Raw genomic sequence first — 22,443 nt, 5'->3', positions numbered from 1 at the left:
CTTCTAATGCAAATGGAAGCTATACATTTGCTTGTTGGCCCATTATATATTAAAAAAATTATTTAAACATAGAGATAACATACATGCCGCAGAGTTTTCTCACTGTAAGTGTACAACCGCATAAAATTTTTATTAAGTTTACTGGGTTGTGCAACCATCAGTATAATCCAGTTTTAGAACACTTCCATCTCCCCATAAAGTCCCCTCATGCCTACTGTCACCCATGCCCTTTCACCATCCCCAAGCACCATGCAACCTTTGATCTGCTTCTGTATCCTGTATGAGTGAAATCAAGTCCCATGCGGTCTTTTATGTTTGGCTTTTTACTCAGCATACTGGTTTTGAGGTTCACCCATGTTAGAGCATGCATTATGTCACTTTCTTATGGCTGTGTTCTCTTGTATGGATATGTCACATTTTGTTTATGTCTTCATCACTGGGGTGTTTGCACTTCGGGGCTATTATGAATAGTGCTGTTGTGAATATTTGCATGCCTGTCATGTGTGTACATTTTCTTTGCTTTTGAGTAGATACAAAGTAGAATTGATGAGCCATGTGGCTGCCATCTTTGATTCCTTAGGGGCAGAAACCTCACCTTGAAGTTTTAGTATTGCCTTTGTGGTCTTTAAATTCACTCATCGAGCATGCCCGCCACATAGTGTGCCATGAAACTCATCAGGAAAGAATTACAGCACAGCCTCATCTTGTGTGAACCATTATTTGATTTTTATGCACACTCTCCCCGTTTCTCTGTTTTGGAGTTTTAGTCTCATCTCAGTTCCTTATAATTCTAGCCAACAATCCTAATGGTCTTCGATGGCCCTGATTCTTATTTCTGGCACAGCCGCATGTGTACTGAGACAGGACTTGAGACAGTGACACTTGAAGGATCCTAGAAAAGCTTATGGCTAATTTGCAGTGTGTATACATGATTCCTCTGTTGACCTGCATCAGTTTTCCTTTGTAAGCAACTTTGTTCTTCAGTGTGAATGTAGCCCATATGCCCCCACCCCATCCCTTGAAGAAATGCTGGTTGATTTTCCTGTGGCTGTTGATGAGACAGGTTCCTTTTTGGATATTTGACAAAGTCAAGTATATTATCATCTCTGGGCAGTTACTGGTTTTGACCAGCAACATCCCCAGGGGCTAGGACACATGCGTCCAGGAGAAGGAAATATCATTGTTCAATGTCTAACTCAAAATTGACATGGTAGCAGAAAGGATTAGATTAAAACGAGATCATGTCACAAGGCCCGACACAGAATGCTCCGTATGGGTCCTTCTAATCTAGTTAGGAGATTCATATTAATAATTTCTCAGTAGTGCTTAAGAACATGAACTCTGGAGCCAGATGCCCAGTGTTTTTTGTTTTGTGTTTTTTTTAAGGTTCTGTTTAACTATTTCAAAGCTTTGTGACCCTAGGCAAAGAACTCAGTTCTGTAAGCCCCCATTTCCTCATATAAACGCAATGAAGGTAATTGTGGTAGTTGACAGCACTTGTGAGGAGCATTTCACATTGCTGATTTGTAGCTTTGCTAAGTTAAATGAGATAGTGTATTGAAATATGATGCTCCGCACTTGGGTGGATGCTCAGTAAATGTAAAACATTAATCTAAGAACAGAAAAACAAAATCAGTTCCCTGGGAGGCTTGTGGCCAAGAGGCATGCTCTCAGACGCGGGATACATGGCTTCATTATAGACTTTCCCTTCAAACCTCAGTAAAATGGGTGTTAGTCGCTCTGAACCAGTTGTTTAAACTCTGAGCCCGTTTCTTTTTTTTATAAATGGAGTTAGTATCTTCCTCCACATTTGTTCTCATTTCATGCGTGCTCTGGGTGAGGACTCGCTGGTGTGATGTGCATGAGGGTGTTCTTTAGCTCTGCTACTTGCCGGGGACACTGAGGCAGTGCCGTGTGTGCACGGTGCTGCTGGACCGGGGCCTCTGCAGCGCCAAGTGCTGGGATGGTTTGCTAGACACAACTTTTCCAATCACGTGTTCTAACTGAGGGTAGAGATAGTATTTTACTCTATCTACTCTTTCTTCAGTATTTATCACCTAGTGAACCAGGTACGTAGCAAACGCTTGGTATACTTACGATGACTAAGGCAAATCTGGTTTTTAAATCATAATGCCTTTTTTCTTGGTAAAGGAAGTCAGTGGTGGCGAAAAGAGTATTCATAGGAAAGTTTGTTGGTGATATCATCCAGTCCATGATCTAACCTGAACACAGAGGTACTTTGGGGAAATACTCAAGAGGTTGTATAGAAGAGCTGGTTTACCACGTGAGCACCTTCTGTCTTTAGGGTTTATACTGTGCCTCTGTGCTGCCGCATGTACTAAGTATGTTGTTCTCTGGGAGAAAGAATTTAAGTTGAGGCAAAAATTTTGGGTAGATAACATCTGTTAACATAAAATGTCACTTTTCATGATAAAGACTGATAGAGTAGGAGAACCGCGCGAGCAGGTTCTTCCTTGCCTTCAAACCCCTTGCAGGAATTGGCATTGGACTATCTGAGGTGTGGACGGGATGGTCGGTGTCTCTGGAGGCAGGGTGAAGCTTACTGGGGATTTCTGCCCCTTTAGCCATTGACATGTCAGTGTCCATTTCAGGGTCTTAAAAGTTGCCTGAAGTGATAACTCTGCCTTCACTAGAAGAAGGAGAAAAAAAGGTAGGAAAATTGGAGCTGCATTGAGTTCTACAAAAGCATGTTGGAGTCACATAATGAAAAAGCAGATTTTTTTTATTATGATGTTTCTCCATATTTGGCATTGCTATAAATGGCTAACTAACATTTACTGCCAATTCAATACAAATGTGTGGTTTGGTATTACCAGAACAGCAAATTTAAATGAAAAATAAAAGTTAAACATTTCCACACAAGATTTTACAGTCTGACATTTCACTGTGTAGGTAAAAAGACATTTTTTTTTAAACTACAGATTATTATTCAGCATGAATAAAAAACTACAACTTTTATTTTTAAACAGGAGTCACTGGTTTTAATTTTTACACATTTTTAAAATTACTGTGATAAAAAATAATGAAAAAGCTTCTTAATAATGCCATACACAGTATAATATAGATTTGTCCCCATTATATAGCATTTGTTTAATATACAAAATAGAATATTGACACACTTGAGTCTATATGTAGTTAAGCAAGTTATTTGAGGAGGGTATTTTCATACAGCTTTTCATCAGAAAATAAAATCCTTCTTTCAGGCATTTTCTAGAGAGAAGCTAATCCTTTCCTGAAAACCTGGTCACTAATCCCTGGTGGACCAGGCTGACTGATCACAGTCTGGAAAATGATGCAACTTCCACTCAAAGTGGTTAAAGTGTCCTCCCCACACTCCTCTTCTCCCATCCAACTCTCAAACCAGGCACGTGAAAACACATTCATTTACAGCTACAGTCTTGAGGGTGACCGGCCCACACTGGAAATCTCACTGAGGGCTGCCGGGGTTCTTGAGTTTTGACAGACCACAGTCTAACCTTACTGTTCATTCCACAGTGATGTCGTTTATGGTATTACACACAAAACTAAGCTAAGACTAATGGAGAAGAGATGGTTTAGGTGGGTAAAACTGCACATCCCCCCCCAGCCTCCACCCCGGAGTTCTGAAGCAAGGTCGGCTTTCCTTTGCACGCACACCCAGAGCTCACCTGATGCTTTCAAGCTCTTCACACACGAGTCGTGTTAGCATTCCTTTTAGGGTGTCCTTTCTTACTCCCCTTCTCCAGAAAGTAGATGCCCTTTCAGGTTCCCCTGCCAGAGTTTCAGACAAGCACTTCTACGGTGTCCCCCAGCAAGGCCTAAAAACACTGAGAAGGACACATTTTCCCACCCGTAATTAAAAATGCTTTTCAGGATTTGCTGTAAGTCACCTTGGCATGTTGCCAAGTCTCCCTGAAGTTGCTACAAACTCAGTTTGGGATGGCAAGACACCACCTACATAGAAAATGAAGCTGCTTTCCAATAGCACCGGATCTTTTCTCACTTAAATTGTAACTCTACTCAGACATAGCTAAGATAACCTTCTTCTTTCCCACTTATTTCACAAGGGCACAACTTCTTTTCCATGTAGGATACAGCCTCCTAGTTTTACCAATGTCAGTTGATTTTCTTTTGACCAAGTACACGTCTCTTTTTTTTCACCGAGCTCTGTTTTTTTGAGAACTGAAGTTGGGACTAAAATAAGAGTAACATGTGATGTGCTTTCTGGTTTTAACCATTTACCATTCCATAAGTGAAGAATAATTTACCTTCCAGAAACTCTTTTTGGAACTTAACACTGTCATTGATAATAATATCCAAGCGGTATTTCTTAGGCACCAAAAATTTCACATCCTTCTGGGTTATAAACCATCTTAAAATACTTTGAGATCAATTTAAACCATTACAAAAGGAACATTCCCTTTTAGAGAGCATTCAAAAAGCAAATGATTACATTTTTTATTAAATAATTTCTCCAAATACTGAAAAATAACAAATAACATTCAAAAAAGCATCCAAAGAAAACAAACATGTACTCATTTGTTTGGAAATCAACTCTAGTAGGATAGAAAGGAATTAGTGTATTATTTGGCAACCTATGGGATTTTGCACTATTTACAGACTGCTGGTACCTCTATGCGTCTTATTGCCAAAGTCCTGAAACCCCTGTGTTGACCTCACTGCTGGAGGGGCTCTGTGCTCTGCGGGAAAGTAGCCCTCCTATGAGGGAGCTCTGGGAGGGGGTGAGCCAGCGGGCACCACCTCTCTGTCCGCCCCCCCCCCCAATTGCACACTTGAGCCAGGGGAGACTCCACCCACACACCTGGGTGGACAGACTGGACAGACTGGCTGTGGGAATGAGGAGGGCAATCGCCCACCGTGGGAGGCAGAGGATGACTTGCTCTGTGACCTGAATGGGACGGAGCCTCGGCAGCCTTCATGGCACACAGGGGCCGGTCTCCATGTCCCCCTTCCCCTAGAGCAAACCTGTGGCGTTTCTGAGACCACTGCTGCCTGTATGAATGCTTGCACGCACTATAAATCATATTGGTTATCCATCGACATTTCTTTGACCCCTACAAAAAATATATAACATGTCGTGATAAAACAATCTCATCTAAAAATCATTCTTATTTTACACTATACAAGCTATTTTACAATCATTTTAATAAATTGCATGTAAAGCTGCAGTAGCCCTTCCCTTCCCAGATTAGTGAATACCAATATGATATATATCTGAAACTATAACTAAATATAAAAATATATTAGAAGTTTCATATTTTTAATATTAGATTTTCAGTTTTCTATTACACAAATAATTTGGCCACCTTAAATAGAAATCAGATTTCTTGTGGCTTAGTAAATACAAGTTTTGAGTTTACAGAAAGTTGGTAAGGTGCACACAGAAAGGGCTACTACAGCTTCTATTTTGTTTAAAATGATCATTCTCAACAGTGAGGAGGAGTTCACAAGACTTTTGTTAAACTCTATGGCACACGGAGGGATACGAGGCATGTGTAGTCATACAAACATGGAAGTCTGACAGTTCGAAATCACAAAAATCAGTAGCTGAGCTTTCCTGCACTGCCAGGAAAGAGAGACCAATTGGTGATGGATGGGAATGTGAAAATGGGTATCTGGCTACGCTTGCTAATTGGAGATTTATTTGGGGGGTCAAGTTGCGTGAGAGGAAATACTTGATCTGATTCAAATCTCTCAGCTGTGTCTCAGCTGATTATCTGGAATCCTGACTTTTTAAGAACTTATACAGCAAAAGGTCCTGAATGATCATTGGCTGACTTTCTTGCCATCTAGCCATAGCAGAGATAGGGCATTAAATGCGAACAGGGCCTCTTGGTAGTTTTTTGTTTGGTTGGTTTTTTGTTTTTTTAATTAGTCATTTGCAACCATCATTTTACCGAGCAGGTCACTGGACTAGGCGCTCTCCTCCAGTTAGGGCGGTTAATTTGCACAACCTAGAGAATTCTCCACTGAAGCAGATATATACAAAATATGAGCTTTTTTGACAAGAATACTGGAGATATGAGTCAATTTTTGTGGTCTTCTGATAGCTAAGTGCCATCAGGTTAGAAGCACCAACCCATTTTCACACAGAAGATTAATGTTTAGAGTTTGTTTAGGAAAGCTATGAACTAGCTGCCCATCTTAAACAGCTGTACAATAACTTGAATACAAAAATTACGTAAGAAAAAATGAGCAAGCGTAGTTCACTGAATATAAAGGAAATTGTTAAAACCAGACAGTAATAGCTATAAAAGGCACAACTTCCCTTTTCTGATATACACTTGTAAACTTTTTTTCAGGTTTCCATGCATAAATCAAAAAATGCTATCCTAACTATACAGGGGAAAATACACCATCAAAAAATCTAGAAAATTTTGTCCAGCCAACTGTGAAAAGTATGAGCAGAAAGTTTGTCACACAGACTTCGGGCACTGGCGGTTTAGGTGCCATCCTTCCCTGACAGTGGAGATCACCCCCCATGACTGCAGCTAATTTCTGGGATCCACCAACTATCTATCACTCTCTACTCTTCCCACCACTTACAAGCGATGGCTCACCTGCTTCTGTTGCCAAGCCTTGGCCCTCTATAAACCACATGTAGTGCGTATTTAAAACGAAACGAAAACAAAGACCAGACAAAAACAGATAGGAAAAAAATGAAACAGCAAAACCGCTACAGGACAAATTGATAGTTTGTACAATAAAAGCTATAAATTCAACTTTCTTTAAGGCAACCTTTCTTGTTAAGGCAGTCACTTTTGATGAAACAGAAGTTTTTTGATATTTCCACTTGAATATTTTGGTATCTGATTGGTGATGATTTCAGCCAACATCTCTGGGAATTCAATACTCATGTTCTTATCCAAAAATGTTTGGAAGCAAAAGTTAAGGAGATTTTCAACCACCTGCAAGAGAAAAAAAATATACAAACGATTATTCTTAAAAACTTACTAGTAGGAACATCTTGTGCTTTTTGGCCGCTAATTCAGAAAATACATTTGATCTAGAATATACCAATCTTTGCTGGAATCCACCAGATAAAATAGTTTGGTTAAATAAAGTGGACATTCGGGTACCAGGCACATTTTGGATTCTTTAGAATTGTATATAGAATTACACGGCGTCAGTGCATCACAGTGAACTCTAATAGAATAATAAATGAAGGACATATGCTAATTTAATTGATTAGTCCTGTAAAACCAGGGAATTTGACATTGACATTGCTATTATATTCTGTACTGGCATCATGACATTCTATGCACATGACTAGATGAAACGGTATTTCATAATTGCCCCTCAGAGAAACATGTGCCAAACTGAGGCTGACAAGGTGAACTCCAACCATCACCAAAATCCGCCAACAGGAAAAAAATCAAAACGAAACTGCAACTATTGATGTATCATTACATATAATCAATTAATCAGATTGTATGTAATTATAATTAACCCAGCGTTCTAGACAATGTTCCGGACATTGGGACTTAGGTCTGACACTTACATCATGCATGGAGTCCAAGAGTTTTGTCAGTTGGTAAAAGCGCTGCCAGTTCTGGCTGGAGTTCCCTTCCCTCTTCACAATGGCTTTTCCTAGCTCTTTGATGTAGGTCATTCGAATTTCATCAAATAGCTCTTGGCTCTTCAAACCTTCCTTAGGAACTAAAAGGTTAAGATGTTGTCAAGTATTTTCTCACGGTAACTTTGCCTGTGTGCCCGTAGGGCATTCATTAGAATACTACACTTCCTGATGTACATTGTATTTACACTCTGAATACATTCCATGAAAATACAAGCATTTTACAAGATCGGGACAGTACAGGCAAGAGAGGTTAGGGGATCACAGAAAACTGGAGGATTTTACCTGGAGTCATGCCTTGCTGGGGAGCATGATTCTGCCTTCCCTTGATGTACTTAGAAAGTACCTTATGGATTCTAGATTGTAAATCTAGTATCAAGTCCATTGTTTTACATTACTCTTCAAAAACTGGTATTAGTGAGAAGGACTATGAACAGAAGATTAATGATGTTGTCTGTGAATCCGGCAAAGACTGACTTTTGTGCATGGCCAAATTTTTTCAAAGTGTGCTCCTAGAACTCTGGTTCTGTGTTAATGGTTAAGGAAAAAAGGATTTGGTCAAAATGTAAGCAAAGCTAAAGGCTAATACAAAGTTAGGCAGTTACTGTTTTTCAGGATTTGTCAGAGCCCAAATCAGGTACTTTCTAGGGAGGGAAGCATGTTGTCTCCCAAACTTTACTTCCTTGTTGCTGACATCTTAGAAAATGTTGGAATTTAGGAAAGCACTGGCTTTAGGAGCAAGAAGTTTTAATTCTTACTGCCCTGTGGATTTGAGTATAACCTGCTTGAGCTGTGTCTCCTACCCTTTCTCACTGAATTTTTTTTATATTTGTATATATTGCAAAATGGTCACAATACATCTATAGTTAAACACCCATCACCCCATATTAAACATAATTTTTCTTGCAATGAAAATGTTTAAAATTCACTCTCAGCAACTTTCACACATATAATAATATAGTACTAATAACTACAATCACCATGCTGCATATGACATCCACATGACTTACTTATTTTACGCCTGGAAGTCTGCCCTTTTTAATCCCTTTTCTCCCACCTTCCAATCCACCCTCCTCTGGAGACCACCAGTCTGTTCTCTGTGCAAACGAGCCTGTCTCCTTGTTTGTTTTCAGAGTCCACGTGTAAATGGGATTCTACACTCACTTGTACTTGTCTTCCTCTGAACGGCTTACTTCGCTTAGCCTAATGCCCTCAAGGTCCATCCGTGTTGTCGCGAGTAGCAAGATGGTATTCCTTTCAGTGGTGGAGTAATACTCAATTGACTATGTATAGACACCGTATATATCCCATCTTTATCCATTCATCCGTAGATGGTCACTTTGACTGTTTCTGTGTCTTGGTGATTGTAAATAGTTATGCCATGAATATGAGGCTACATAAATTTTTTGAGTTAGTGTTTTCATTTACTGTGGGCAAATGCCCAGAAATGGAATTACGGGGTCATGCAGTAGTCCTATTTTTAACTTCTTGAGGAACATCTATACTGTTTTCCACAGTGGCTGCGCCAGTATGCATTCCTACCAGCAGTGTGCAGAGTTCCCTCTTCTCCACACCCCTGTTAACCCTGATTTCTTGTCTTTTTGGTAACAGACATTCTAATAGATGGGAGATGAGATGTGGCTTTGATTTGCATTTCCCTGTTAATCACTATTAATGATGAGCACCTTTTCATGTGCCTGTTGGCCAGTCAGGATTTGCAAGTATTTTCTCCCATATTGTAGGCTGCCTTTTCATTTTGTTGATCATTTTCTTTGCTGTGAGGAAGCTTTATAGTTAGAGGTGGTACCAGGCTGGTTTTGTTTTTTTGATTGTTTGTTTGTTTTTCTTTTCTGGCCTTTGTTTTTGGTGCTGGATTAAGAAAGTGATTGCTGGGCTGCCTGGGTGGCTCAGTGGGTTAAAGCCTCTGCCTTCAGCTCAGGTCATGATCTCAGAGTCCTGGGATGGAGCCCCGCATCCGGCTCTCTGCTCAGCAGGGAGCCTGCTTCCTCCTCTCTCTCTGTCTACTTGTGATCTCTGTTTGCCCAATAAATAAATAAAATCTTTAAAAAAAAAAAGAAAGAAAGAAAGAAAATGATCGCCAAGACTGATGTTAAGGAGCTTACTGCCTCTGTTTTCTTCAAGGAGTTTTTATAATTTCAGGTCTTACGTTCAAGTCTTTGATTCATTTTTGGGTTAATTTTTGTGTATGGTATAAGGTAATGGTCCACTTTCAGTCTTTTGCATATGGCTGTCCATTTTTCCCAGCACCATTTACTGAAGAGACTGTCTTTCCCCGTTGTACACTCTTGGATACTTTGTTGTAAATTAATTGATTGTCTACGTCTGGGTTTTTGTCTGTGTTGTCTAATTTCACCATTGAACTGTGTGTCTGTTTTTATGCTGGCACTGTATTGTTTTTAGGACGCCAACTTTGTAATATAGTTTGAAGCCAGGACATGTGATGCCTCTAGCTTTGCTCTTCATTCTCTAGGTTTCTTTGGCTATTCTGGGTCTAATTTATATAGTTCCATACAGAACTCAGAGTTAGTCTTTGAAAAATATCCTTGGAATTTTAAGAGGGACTGTGTTGAATCTGTAGATTGCTTTTGGAAATACGAACATTTTGACCATATTCTTCCAATCCATGAATGTGGAATATCTTTCCATTTCTTTCTGTCATGTTTAATTTCTCTCATCAGTGTCTTCGAGTTTTCAGTGTATAGTTCTTCCACATCCTTGGATACATTTTATTCCTAGATATTTTATCATTTTTGTTGCCAATGTAAATGGAGTTATATTCTTAATTTTTCTTTCTGGTAGTTCATTCTTAGTGTATAGAACTGCAGTAGATTTTTGCATATGATTTTGTATCCTGTATCTTTACTATATTTGTTTATTCCAATCGTCTTTTTGTGGAGTCTTTAAGAATCTGCCGAGACAGTTTCATTTAGTCCTTTTAGATTTGAATGCCTTTTATTTTTTGTGTAATTGCTCTGGCTAGAACCTTAATATTGTGTTGAATAAAAGTGATGACAGTAGATATCCTAGTCTTATTCCTGATCTTACAGGGAAAGCTTTCAGCTTTTCACCACTGAGTATGATGTTAGCTATGGGTTGTCATATATGGCCTGTATTATGCTGAGGTAGGTTCCCTCTATAGTCATTTTGTTGAAAGTTTTTATCATAAATAGATGTTGGATTTTTATTAGATGCTTTTTCTGTATCTGTTGAGGTGATTATATGATTTTTCTTTTCATTTTGTTAATGTGGTATATCACTCTCCCTGGATTTTGACTAGGGTTAGGCCAAGAAGCACATATGAAAATGTTCTGATTCTATGAAGCAATACTTGGCACTAGTGAAGATGTCAGTATTACTGTGAAAACAAAGGCTACTTAATCAAGAGTGGCCTACCATGTTAAAAATGGGTTAATATATTATAGATAACCTAATTAAGTTTTAATATTTAAGACAGTAGCAATGATGTTTTCACTAATTGTTTATCGATATTTTTTTTTCCTGCTTGTTACCTGAATTTTAAAAACAGTGACAGGGAAAAAAAAAAAAATAACAATAAATAAATAAAAATAGCAACAGGAGAAGCCCTTTTCATTGCTAATGTTTAAAAGAATTTAATCTGTCCCAAATTACCCCTAATTATCCTTATAGCTCCATGAATTTTTGCTTCATGTGGTTAAGCCATATACTTAGAATTGCTTTCCTGCTAAGTAGAATGCTTTATGTAAAGAGTATCTTTAAATAAAGAGCTGTTTTTTTTTTTTCCCCACTTTAAAGTCTGTGCTGATAATAAATGTAGCTGCCACAGCTTTAAAACAGTGGTCAGCAAACCATGACTAGTGACCTAGTCTCACTAACAGCCCGTGTTTGTAAACTAAGCTCTGTTGGGACATAACTATGCCTATTCTTTTTGTGTTGACAACTGTGTTCATTCTGCAAGCAGCAGAGTTGAGCAGCTACGACAGAGTGCAGATAAAACTGAAAACATTTACCATCTGACACCCTACTGTGCAAGTCTGCCATCACTGGGTTACTGTATGGCCTTTTACGTCATTCATTCAGTAGCTTTATTTAGATACTCTCATGTCAATAGCATCAAGTTGGGTTTTGGTTTTTTTTTGGAAATACAATCTTGAATTTTTTTGTGGGTCTTTTTTACCTTGGGGCTTTTCTCTCCTCCCCATATAATGTAATTGCGGACAAATTCATCTGTCCACCATTTGTTACCCTCCTTGACTGTGCATTTGTTTATGCTCGTCCCCCTCATTTCGTTTGTTTGGGTTGCTTTTCCTTACCCTGTTTGTCTCAGCTGCCACCCCCGACCTTGGTGGCTTGGTACTTTGTGTACTCTTCCTATCTTTAGCCATCATTAGTGAAAATTTTTTTAAAAAAAGATTTTATTAGAGAGTGCGTGAGCACACGCAGGGGGAGCTGCAGGTAGAGGGAGAAGCAGGCTTCCCGCTCAGCAGGGAGTCTGATGCTGGGCTCCATTCCATCATGACCTGAGTGAGCCCAAGGCAGACACTTAACCAGGTGAGCCACCCAGGTGCCCTGGAAATTTAAACATGCGTTCTTATCAAACTACCCTTCTTATGTGTAGGTATTACGTAGTTCAGTTCTGTTTTGTAGATCCTCCAAGACACTTCTGTTGTCTTATACAATAAATATTAAACATATCTATGTATTTACTGCACTCTGTTCTTTTTTCCTTCTTAGAGATGTGATTCCTTTCCCTTAGCCTACGCATACCCTTTAATCTTACTTTACTGAGGATCCGTGGTGGCAAACTTTCCTTTAAACTTCATTTAAATTAAAAAAAAAAAAAGATGACTGGTTCATTAGGACTAGTCACATGTCAGACTATTGATCTATTTGGGTTTTAAAACAGTTTTAAAACTGTTTTCTACTCATTGCACTGGTTCTTTTGTAATCCTTGCTTCTTTCTTACCTTCTCTGGTTTTTGCTGAGCATTTAATATGATTCTAGATTCTCTCCTCTCAGTCTATCAATTATTACTTATTTTTAAATCTGTGTTCAGGGCTTGCCCTAGAGTTCCCCATATACAAAGACAACTGATCTACAGCTCCTTTAAATAAGACCGCTCTACCTGATCTGTACTGTAGGTACCTACCAACAGTATGCACGGGTCCTCTCTCCTGTTGGACATTTCCTTCATCCACGTGTTATGACCGTCTTGTGCACTGTTGCTATCATTACTTCCACAGCTGAGCATCAGATCACGTCAGAAGAAAAATAAACCATCATCGTTTCCTCCTCTCATGCTCTCCTTTCTGTAGATCCATGTTTCTGAACTGCAGCATTTTCATTTCTTCTGAAGAAGTTCCTTAAACACTTCTTGCAGGGCAGATCTTCTAGTGACTAGTTATCTGTTTCTGAGACTCATTATTTCACCCTCACTTTTGAAGGATAATTTGACTGTATACATAATTATAATTTTTTTTAAACACTAAATATTTCACTCTGCTCCTCTTCCGTGTGCATAGTTGCTGATGCGAATTCTGATGTCATTTTTATCCTCGTCCCACTATGGGTAAGCTGTTTTTTTTCCCACTCTGGCTTTTTTCAAGATTTCTTCTTTGTCTTTGGTTTTCTGCAATTTGTACATTTCTTGGAGTTTTTAAAGCTTCCTGGGTCTATGTTTTGGCATCTGTTATTTTGGAAAATTCTCAGCCATTATTCATGTATTTCTTCCATTCCTTTCTTTTACTTCTTACGTCCCCATTACTTGTATGTGACACGTTGTGTAATGGCCCTCCCCCATCCCAGCTCTTGAATTCTCCATTCCGTGGTGTTTTTATCCTTCTCTTTGCGTTTGAGTTGGCAATTCTGCCACATCCTGTCTACTGATGAGCATTCTTCATTTCCATCACAGTATTTCTAGTCTCCAGCATTTTCTTTTGTTTCCTTCTTAGAGTTTCCACCTCTCTGCTTACATTACCTGTTGTGTTCTTGCATGTTGTTCACTTTTTCCATTAGAGCCCGTAACGCAGTAATCATGGATTTGTTAAACTCCCTATCTGATATTTACAACATCTGTGTCATAGCTGAGCTGGGTCCGATGCTTGTGTGTCTCTTCAGACTGTTTTTTGTTGCCTTTTAGCTTGCATCCTTTTTTTATTCCCCCCTCAAACCTGGATAGTGTTAGGTCAGAGCGGACGTAATAACACTTTTAGTGGGGCGCCTGGGTGGCTCAGTGGGTTAAGCCGCTGCCTTCGGCTCAGGTCATGATCTCAGAGTCCTGGGATCGAGTCCCGCATCGGGCTCTCTGCTCAGCGGAGAGCCTGCTTCCCTCTCTCTCTCTCTGCCTGCCTCTCCATCTACTTGTGATTTCTCTCTGTCAAATAAATAAATAAAATCTTTAAAAAAAAAATAACACTTTTAGTGTGAGCTTTTATGTTACTCTGGCTAGGAGCTGGGCTCTATTTCATGTTAGTCATAGAGGTGTTTAACAGAAGCTGAAACCTATTTTCCTGTTTTTATTGCTTTTCCCCTGTTGTTTTTGGGTTTCCCTGAGTACTCCTTCTCAAAGGGCTATGCTCTGCAGCTGTAATCCAGTTACTATCCTGGTGCCCTACTGACAGTGTGGTTAGGTGTTGGGTATCCTATCCTTTTAGGATGACATCTGTGTTGGTATGACCTTCAGGAGAGTTTCTGAATCTCTTCTCCCACCTTATACTCCTGCTTCCCTTACAGGAGACAGGAAGGGAGAGGGGGCTGCAGTGATCTTTCTGCCCTTTCCTTCAGATTAGATAAAGCTCTCCTATAGCAGTTTCCCTCAGAGGGCAAAATCAGGGGGCTCTTCCTCTGATCTTCATGGTGAGAACCTCATGTACCTTCTGCAGGTAAACCCCAAGAAAGTGTGGGAAAACAATGCCCTGAGTTCTTCTCAAGCTCGTCCTCCCTCTCCAGCAATTCATCATAATAACCGTGAGTGTTCCACCAGTTCCCAGCTCTAGATGCTTCGGTCCCCAATAAGCTGATCATGGCTATGTTTCTCTGTGTTTGCCCGATTCTCAAGATTTTGATGTGATTATTTGCCTGGTGACCTCAATTCTTGGACAGATCCAAGTTACTGATTTTCACTTCACCTTCTTGTTTAGGATGGGAATGGCTGTGTCCAGGCTGTTTACCTCTTAGAGTTGAAGCTGGAAGTCCACCTTCATTTTCTAATATTTTTTCCTTAGGCTTATGAAAAAAAAAAAAATCATTCCATTTTCTTTGCTGCTATATGGTAATTAAATTGCTTCTCCTTTGAAGATCTTTTTTTTTTTTTTTTTTAAGTCAGTTGGATTTTACTTGTATATTATGTGAAATTCATTGAGCTGCCTGGACAGGGCAGGGGGTTGGAGTCTTTCAACAATTCTGGAAAGTTTTCAGCCTTTCTTTGTCCTCTGTCTTTAAACTTATGAAATATACCTTCCAAAATCCCTCCTGGGATTCTTGCCTGCTGTTAGTCTAGCATTTTTTAGTAGGAGGTTAGGGTACCTATTCTAGTATTCTGTCAGACTAGAAGTCTGATTCTATCTTATGGTATATATTTTTGTATTTTATTCCTTGTTGATGCCATGCCTTTTTTTTTTTTTTTTTTAAGATTTTTATTTATTTATTTTGAGAGAGAGAGAGAGCATGAGAGGGGAGGTCAGAGGGTGAAGCACACTCCCCATGGAGCTGGGAGCCCAATGTGGGACTTGATCCCAGGACTCTGGGACCATGACCTGAGCTGAAGGCAGTCGCTTAACCAACTGAGACACCCAGGTGCCCCACCATGCCTTTTTTTTAAGGGAAGCAGTGATGCATGTTAGTTTGGTTTACTTTCTCCTATCCTCTGCAATGATAAAAGTACATATAGTTCTGTGAGTGTGGTATGTATAAAATAGAAAATCACCTTTTTTTTTTTTTAAACAAATAATCGTATTTGGCACTGATCTGTACTTGGAGATGATGTTCAGAATTTTAACTGTTTCACTCAAATAACGTCAAGCTCCCTTTAACAAGTGTGCTGCATTAGGTAACCTTAAAGTCTCTAGCAAGGATCTTTCCCTTTAGGTTTTCTGAGAACAAAGGTAGTATGAAAGCACTGGTGATACATCTATCTTGGAAAAGCTGAAATAGATATCCGTCCCTTCAAGTTATTTGGCAGCTTTGAAACCAGAGTTACTCATGGAAGGACTTTTTGAAACCTTGCATATTTATTTGTACATACAGGAGTATTCAGTCATCAAGTCTGTATCTCCTAAACACTAACCAGAGACGTTAAGTTTTATTGGAATAGCCTGTAAGTGTATAACATCAACTGTTCGCACATCTTCTTCTACTGGTTGTTGAAAATTCCATCATTTTACTAACAAGAGACTTTATTTTTCAAAAGCTTTCTAGGTTTACTAAGTAATGCCTCTGCCAGCCACAACTAGCCTCACTCAAGTTTATATACCAGTACCTTTATCTAAACTTCGAAGATGGTTCGATAAATGCTTGCTGCTGTTTTTAGATAGAATGAATACCTCTGCCCCCAATGCGGCAGCAATGCTGCATCAGCCAGTCCTCTAACAGTTGTTAAGTACACCTTCTGTACGCCCTGTTTTTCCCCCATTATTTCCTAGACTCAGTCCTATTCCTCATGTAACTAATTTTCGACCTAGTGGTGTTACCGAATCACTCTGGATGAACAGTAGCTCTGGCGGAGCTGACATACTTTTCTGTTTTGCTGCGGTGCCTAGCGGTCTTACTAATCTTGGTATCACTGGCTGTGCCTTTAAAATTCAACATTTATGAAAACTCCGTTATCTGACTAGCAGGAAATAACGGTAGACTGGGTGCAATGTATACAAACACACCTTTGTGTCTACACGTTTCTATTTCATACTTTCACATACTTAGAAGCAAAGAGGTGTTCTACCAACCTGAAGAGAGAAGTAGTAAGGTCTTCATACAGAGATACTCTTCGTAAGAGACCTGCAGCCTCTGCAACTCGGAGGAAACGAACAGCATGTGTTTACATTGTTCATACATGCAGGGAAGGCTCATTCTCTGCCTGTGAAAGAGAAACACCAGCGTTTGAGTTAGTCACCCCCGAAAAGTACACTTGTTTGTTTTATTTTACACAACTATGAACTTCCGATGGAAAATCTAACTTATGCTATTAATGCTAATTCCTATAGGTGAGAACTGGAAAAGTAAACTTGTTCCCGGATCCACAGGATCTAAAGAGACTACTCCATAATCTAAGTTTACGCTGGAGAAATTAGTTTTCCATTGTACATGCTGTACATCGTTTTACTTACTTCATTTCTGCAGGAATAAATTCTAAACACTTCTTACCAGTTGCTCATTTAAACCAAGGTTTGATGGCAGCATGTGAATCTGGTCGTTATCTGGTTCAGTGTAAGCCATATGGCCCAGGAAGCTTGTCTGGCTCGATCCCTGCTACTCTGTACCAGGCTTACTAGGAATGTCAGGAGTGCGTGCTGTTCCCTCGAATGCATTCTCCATCAGGTTATTCTGTTTGAAATCCTCCACTGGCTACTTCTTGTTCCTGGAACACAATCTCAATTCTGTTTCCTGGCCTACAAGCTTCTGCTTGATTCACTTCTCTCAGCTCGTACCTTTGCTCTGGTTTCTTCTGCCTGCAGGTTCCCACCTTTCCCACAGCTTGTTCTTCTGTACTCTTTGGTTCTCAGGTCCCTAGAGAGTTTTTTTTTTTTTTTTTTAAAGATTTTATTTATTTATTTGACAGAGAGAAATCACAAGTAGACTGAGAAGCAGGCAGAGAGAGAGAGAGGGAAGCAGGCTCCCTGCTGAGTAGAGAGCCTGATGTGGGACTCGATCCCAGGACCCTGAGATCATGACCTGAGCTGAAGGCAGTGGCTTAACCCACTGAGCCACCCAGGCGCCCCTAGAGAGTTCTTCTGTGGTCCCCAAATCTAAACTAGCCTGCGCCCCATCCTCCCACACTCCCCCCCGGTCACACTATTGTAATCATGGCTCTCCAAAATAATTTTGGATATTTATTCCATTTCCCCTTTGGAATGTGAGCAGGGGCCTCATCTATTGTGCTCAGCGTTACAGCACAAGCTCCTAAAATAGTGTCTGGCACTTGGTAAGGACTCATGTATCACCGAGAGAATACTGTGCTGGAAAAGAAGTATCACCAGCAGAGAAAGAACACCACCTTTAACTCGGGATTCAGTTCAGCCAGGGCAGCTAGCTTGCCTGACAGCAGAACGGTGAGATTTCTGCTGTAGGTAGTTTGCATCGATCCTGCCAGGTAAGTGGCCTTAGCCTGACCTGGTAGCAGTAAAAAGCTGTGTTCTGAATCTAGAATTACCCCAGTACTTGCAGCTTCTTTCACAATGCCTAAGAATGTCTGTAAAACTATATGGAGCTAGTATCATCCAATCTCTACTAAAATAGCTAAAATAATGTGAGCCTGCCACAGGGTAAGGCAGACCCTTCCATTTAACACTGTTCCAACAGATGCTTTTCTGGAACTTCCACCTATTGTTTTGGGGCCTAGCACACTCAAAAGAGTATCTCTGTAGGCTGTCCTCCTTGTTCCCAACTATGCCTTTCTCTTTCCTCCAAACATCCCCTGTTTGTTGAGTGATATAAATTCCCATACTCTTTGCCATTCTGGACGTTATTAAGGTTGTCACTCCTAGTTTTACTAGCACATCCAGTTCTAAACACAAACTGTTCAGAATGGATGGACTCAAATAGGGTGCAATGAGACTATTCTAATAACAGGATTTAAGGTTTCATTGATTCTTTGGACCTCTGGTCAAAAGCACCCTGGTGCTCACAATTAAATCTTCGTTTCTTACTCTGCTCTGACCATGGGTATGTGTGTGAGAGGGTGAGAACTCCTTGGTTTCATTCTCATAAAGGAGGTAAGTTGTAGGCACAGAAAATAAGAAACCTGATAAGAGCTAGGGATATAAAGCAGAGAGGTCTTTTAAGGTGCTGAGTTGAGAGGCTTGATGAACAGATCATCTGAATGGGAATGCTGCATCCATGAAAGAGAACAGTGAGGGAGAAAAAGAGGACAGGTTCTGGGAAGCCAAAAACCATGCTGAGTATGCACCCGGTGAGCAGGGTGGAGACAGCAAGGACATCTGTGTGTTGGGGAGGTATGTGATGGGATGAAACTGTACTTTTGGAAGAAGAAAATTGTCAGCATGATGGAGGACACACTGGAGGCAGAAAACTAGTCAGGAAACAACTGCAGTGAGGTCAGGGGAATACTTCACAGATAGAAGCAGAGGCTGAGAAGACACAAGAAGAGCTCATTTATAAAACCTGAAAATTTGATGGATTCTCTCGCAATTAAAAAAACGGTCCAAGTCATAAACACGGAGTAGGGTTTGCCATGCAATGAGGATCCTTTTGTCTCTCTGTCCCTCCTATCCTGTCAGCCAAGATATCCTCATCTGTAGTTGTTTCTATTCAAGGTGGTATCAACTGACCCCAGAGTTGACCCCATCTGTATTAAAAAGTACCCTCCAGGGGTAGCTGGTGGCTCAGCATATTAAGCATCTGACTCTTGATATTGGCTCAGGTCATTATCTCTCATGATCCCAGGGCCCTTGGATGGAGTCCTACAGTGGGCTCTGTGCTAGGCAGGGAGTCTGCTTGAGATGCTCTCTCCCTCTCTTCCTGACCCTCCCCTTGCTCAATAACCTCTAAAATGGGTAAATAAATCTTAAAAAAAACAAAACAAAACAAAAAAACCCTTCAATCTGTCCTGGGACAGTACATAATAATGCCCCATGTCTACCTGGCCTGCCATTAAACACTGATAAACAACTGTTTCAAGCTTGCCCAGTTTCAAGAACCCTGATAAAATTGGTTCAGTCCTGAATGATCACAAGAGCAATCCACCAGCTGGTTAAAAACACACGGAAAATGACAAATAACTTACTCATTAATAATCAGATCAGGAGCAAAACACAGCACGTTTCCACTTGATTGTCTATATGATCTCCAGCCAAGGGCAAATGCCATGAGGAACATCCATGAATATTGCAGTAGGGTCATTTGGTCATCCAGGTGTAAGTTCCTGAATCCTGAATTAAGAGAAGTAAAGGGATGAGGAAACACTCAAGTCTCCAAAGAGATCAGCTCTCTGGAAACTACCACAGACCAGATAGGGCTTTAGCCTTGTTTGGGCGGGGGGGGACCCCTGACAGACAGAGGAAGTGAAGCACCGAGGGGCATAGGTCTCCTCTGTCATCTGATACGTTCAGATAAAAGTGCCCGCAAATACTTTTTAATAGCATGTAATGTAATAAAACTTACTGTCACTTTCCCCCTATTTAAGCAAATAGAGTCCTGACTTGGTACATTACTCAGTTAATGAATTGAGTTTCAAAACTGTCCCCTGAGAGTTACACCTCTTTCCCTCTTGACAGATTAGGGATGATAGGAGGTCAGAGTACTTCATTCTTGCTCTGTCTCTTCTATCAAAATGAACATAAGCTTGTCAAATTTCCTGCAGCCATCAAGTCTGGGCTGACAATGACATGGACCTCTGCTGTTCCACATCAGGTTCCAACAGGGGGACTTCAATTTCATATGATCTTAAATATAAGATTAGTTCAGATTTAGTTCGACCTGTAGCACTTTATCTAATTACGAGGTTAGTACATCCTGACAGTACCTGATTTTTGCCAATTTTACCCCGAGTTTTAAAAGTGATACACTGAAGGAAAACAAATGGGAGTTCTAAGAAGTATCTACGTGTGCTCCTGCCCTAGATCTGGGTATAAAAGGAATTCTTAAGTAAGTCCTGAGACTAGTTCTGAAAGGACCTTGTCCAACCTCAAATCACTCCATTCTGAGCAACAATCTGAAAAGCAGGGAGCAACGTTCACATTTTATTATAAACTCTCCACTCCCATGCTTTCTGGGCTCTGCCCCGGTTGGGCCCCAGAACTGAGGAGGAAAAAACAGGGCAGGTCATGAGACTGGGGGGACACAGCCAGAGTGCCTCAGCTGAGGACAAGACACAGATCTTTATCTTTGAGTCCCCTTCCGCCTCTTACCTGGTATCGCCTTGGCCCATTTCACTGCTGCAATCACTTGCCGCCCACCTAACATGTTGAGTGTGGTCATGATCCGCCAGGTTGTATCTGGGATAGAGCTGTCATATCCTGCATATAACACCTCAGGTTCAATGACCTCCAGCAGGGACACCAGGGTAGGGGTGAGCTGTGGTAATGTTGCAGGAACTATTGTTTTGTTAGCAGGATTTTCCGAAGTTTCTTGTGATGCTCCTGGAGTGGCCTGCTGAATTCCTTTTATCTTTTTCTTTGTTTTTCGAGCTGTGGGTGTTAAAAAAAAAAAAAATGTGTGTATACACACACACACACACACACACACACACACACACACACACACAAGTGAGTTCTAATCAGAAGGTCTGGGTGGCAGAGTTTCTTCAGGAAGTATCTTAATTTCTGAAACTATTTAGCAGTTATAAAGTGATACAGAAGAAGATAAGGCAGAGTCAAGAGGAGCCATGTGTATATAAATCCAGGTAATTCTTCATTGAAGTGTCTTCCAATATTACATTAAAGTGATGTAAACAAAGCACCGCTAGAGATTCTTGCAAGAATTAATTTCTGTCTCACTTTCCCTCCAAAGTTGGAATTTTCACTGGTTTAATAAGGCAGTACTTTCACTAGCATTTGAAAGAAAGAGTCCAAGCTTGTAATAGCAGACTAGAAACTGGGGCTTAGGCTTAACCTAACCTAAGGTAATAAGGAAGAGAGCTATACTACTGATAACCTTGCACAGAGTCCCCTTCTTCTCAAGGAAGTATTACAATGATACAGCAGATCCCATGCCCGAAGCAGCAACTTCAGCAGCAGAAATGTCCAATTTTTATGTTTACATGAGGGATATTACTTGGGTCTAGAAACATTTGGGGAGATAAAGAAAAAACTTTATATTCCTTCATAAAATATTAGTGGGAGATTTCTGTTTTCTAAGAGATTTATATTGATGATTCCATAAACCTAAAGCATCCTTTATCATATTATGTACAAAGTAAAGCTATCTTCTAACTCTTAGTATGGAACGGCATAATCATATTGCAATACAGATTCATACTCTTAAAGTTACAAATGAGAATGTTTCTTTTTGACTCCATATGATGCTGAAGGCAACACAGAGAACTTTTAAATAAGCGCTCAGAGGTCCAAGGAAGGGCAATGAACAGAATTTACAGGAAAGAAGAAATGTATCCACATCACTTATCAGGATACAACCCATTTTGGTAGGACAAAAGTAAATACTCATCACTTTTAAAAATAATTTTTAGAGTCTTTGTCCTTAAAATGACAGAATGGTCCCATTATTTTGTACTATGTTGAATAGGATAGTGAGATAGCGAAGAATTCTCATGTAACATTTCAAAACACAAAAAAGGATCATGACAGCTATTTTTATTTTATCATGCTCTACTGAAAACACAGTATGGTGTGGTAGTAAGAAGCATAACTCCGAAGCCAACATGTCTGAATTTAAATCCTGGCTCTGTCATGCAACTGGTGGGATCCCCTAGTTATTGCCTGGGCCTTACTTTCCCTCTTCTGTCCAGTGAAGGTAATACTGGTACTTCACTCAGAGAGTGGCTGAGAATTAAATCAACTAAAATATGTACAAGGCTTAGGACAGTTGGTGGCTCCCATTAAGTGCTACAGACCTATCACCACCTCCAGTGGTGGCAGAATATGGCTTTAGAGTATTCTGAAGGTAGACAGTACAGCGGGAGATAGGAGTGATCAACTTTAAAATAGGAGGTGCTG

At 40.2% G+C, this 22,443-nt stretch overlaps 1 protein-coding gene across 6 annotated transcripts in view; it reads right to left on the bottom strand.

Annotated features, from left to right (window-relative positions):
* Nucleotides 1–2,725: 2,725 nt before the first annotated feature.
* The window catches only part of NR3C1 (nuclear receptor subfamily 3 group C member 1), a 116,791-nt gene continuing 97,073 nt past the window's right edge, over nucleotides 2,726–22,443 (bottom strand). For all 6 annotated transcript variants that reach the window (XM_032336313.1, XM_032336316.1, XM_032336314.1 and 3 more), the window contains exons 5-9: nucleotides 20,677–20,955; nucleotides 19,554–19,698; nucleotides 16,537–16,667; nucleotides 7,523–7,680; nucleotides 2,726–6,929 (exon numbers count right to left, since the gene is read on the bottom strand). In XM_032336313.1, the coding sequence (XP_032192204.1) occupies nucleotides 6,777–6,929; nucleotides 7,523–7,680; nucleotides 16,537–16,667; nucleotides 19,554–19,698; nucleotides 20,677–20,955 (866 nt within the window). In that variant the 3' untranslated portion in view covers nucleotides 2,726–6,776. The remainder of the gene's footprint in view (nucleotides 6,930–7,522; nucleotides 7,681–16,536; nucleotides 16,668–19,553; nucleotides 19,699–20,676; nucleotides 20,956–22,443) is intronic.

This window comes from Mustela erminea, chromosome 3, assembly GCF_009829155.1.
Source record: "Mustela erminea isolate mMusErm1 chromosome 3, mMusErm1.Pri, whole genome shotgun sequence".
In the NCBI taxonomy this organism is placed as follows: domain Eukaryota; kingdom Metazoa; phylum Chordata; class Mammalia; order Carnivora; family Mustelidae; genus Mustela; species Mustela erminea.
Note: the sequence above shows the minus strand (reverse complement) of the source record. Positions and strands in the feature narration are given on the sequence as shown.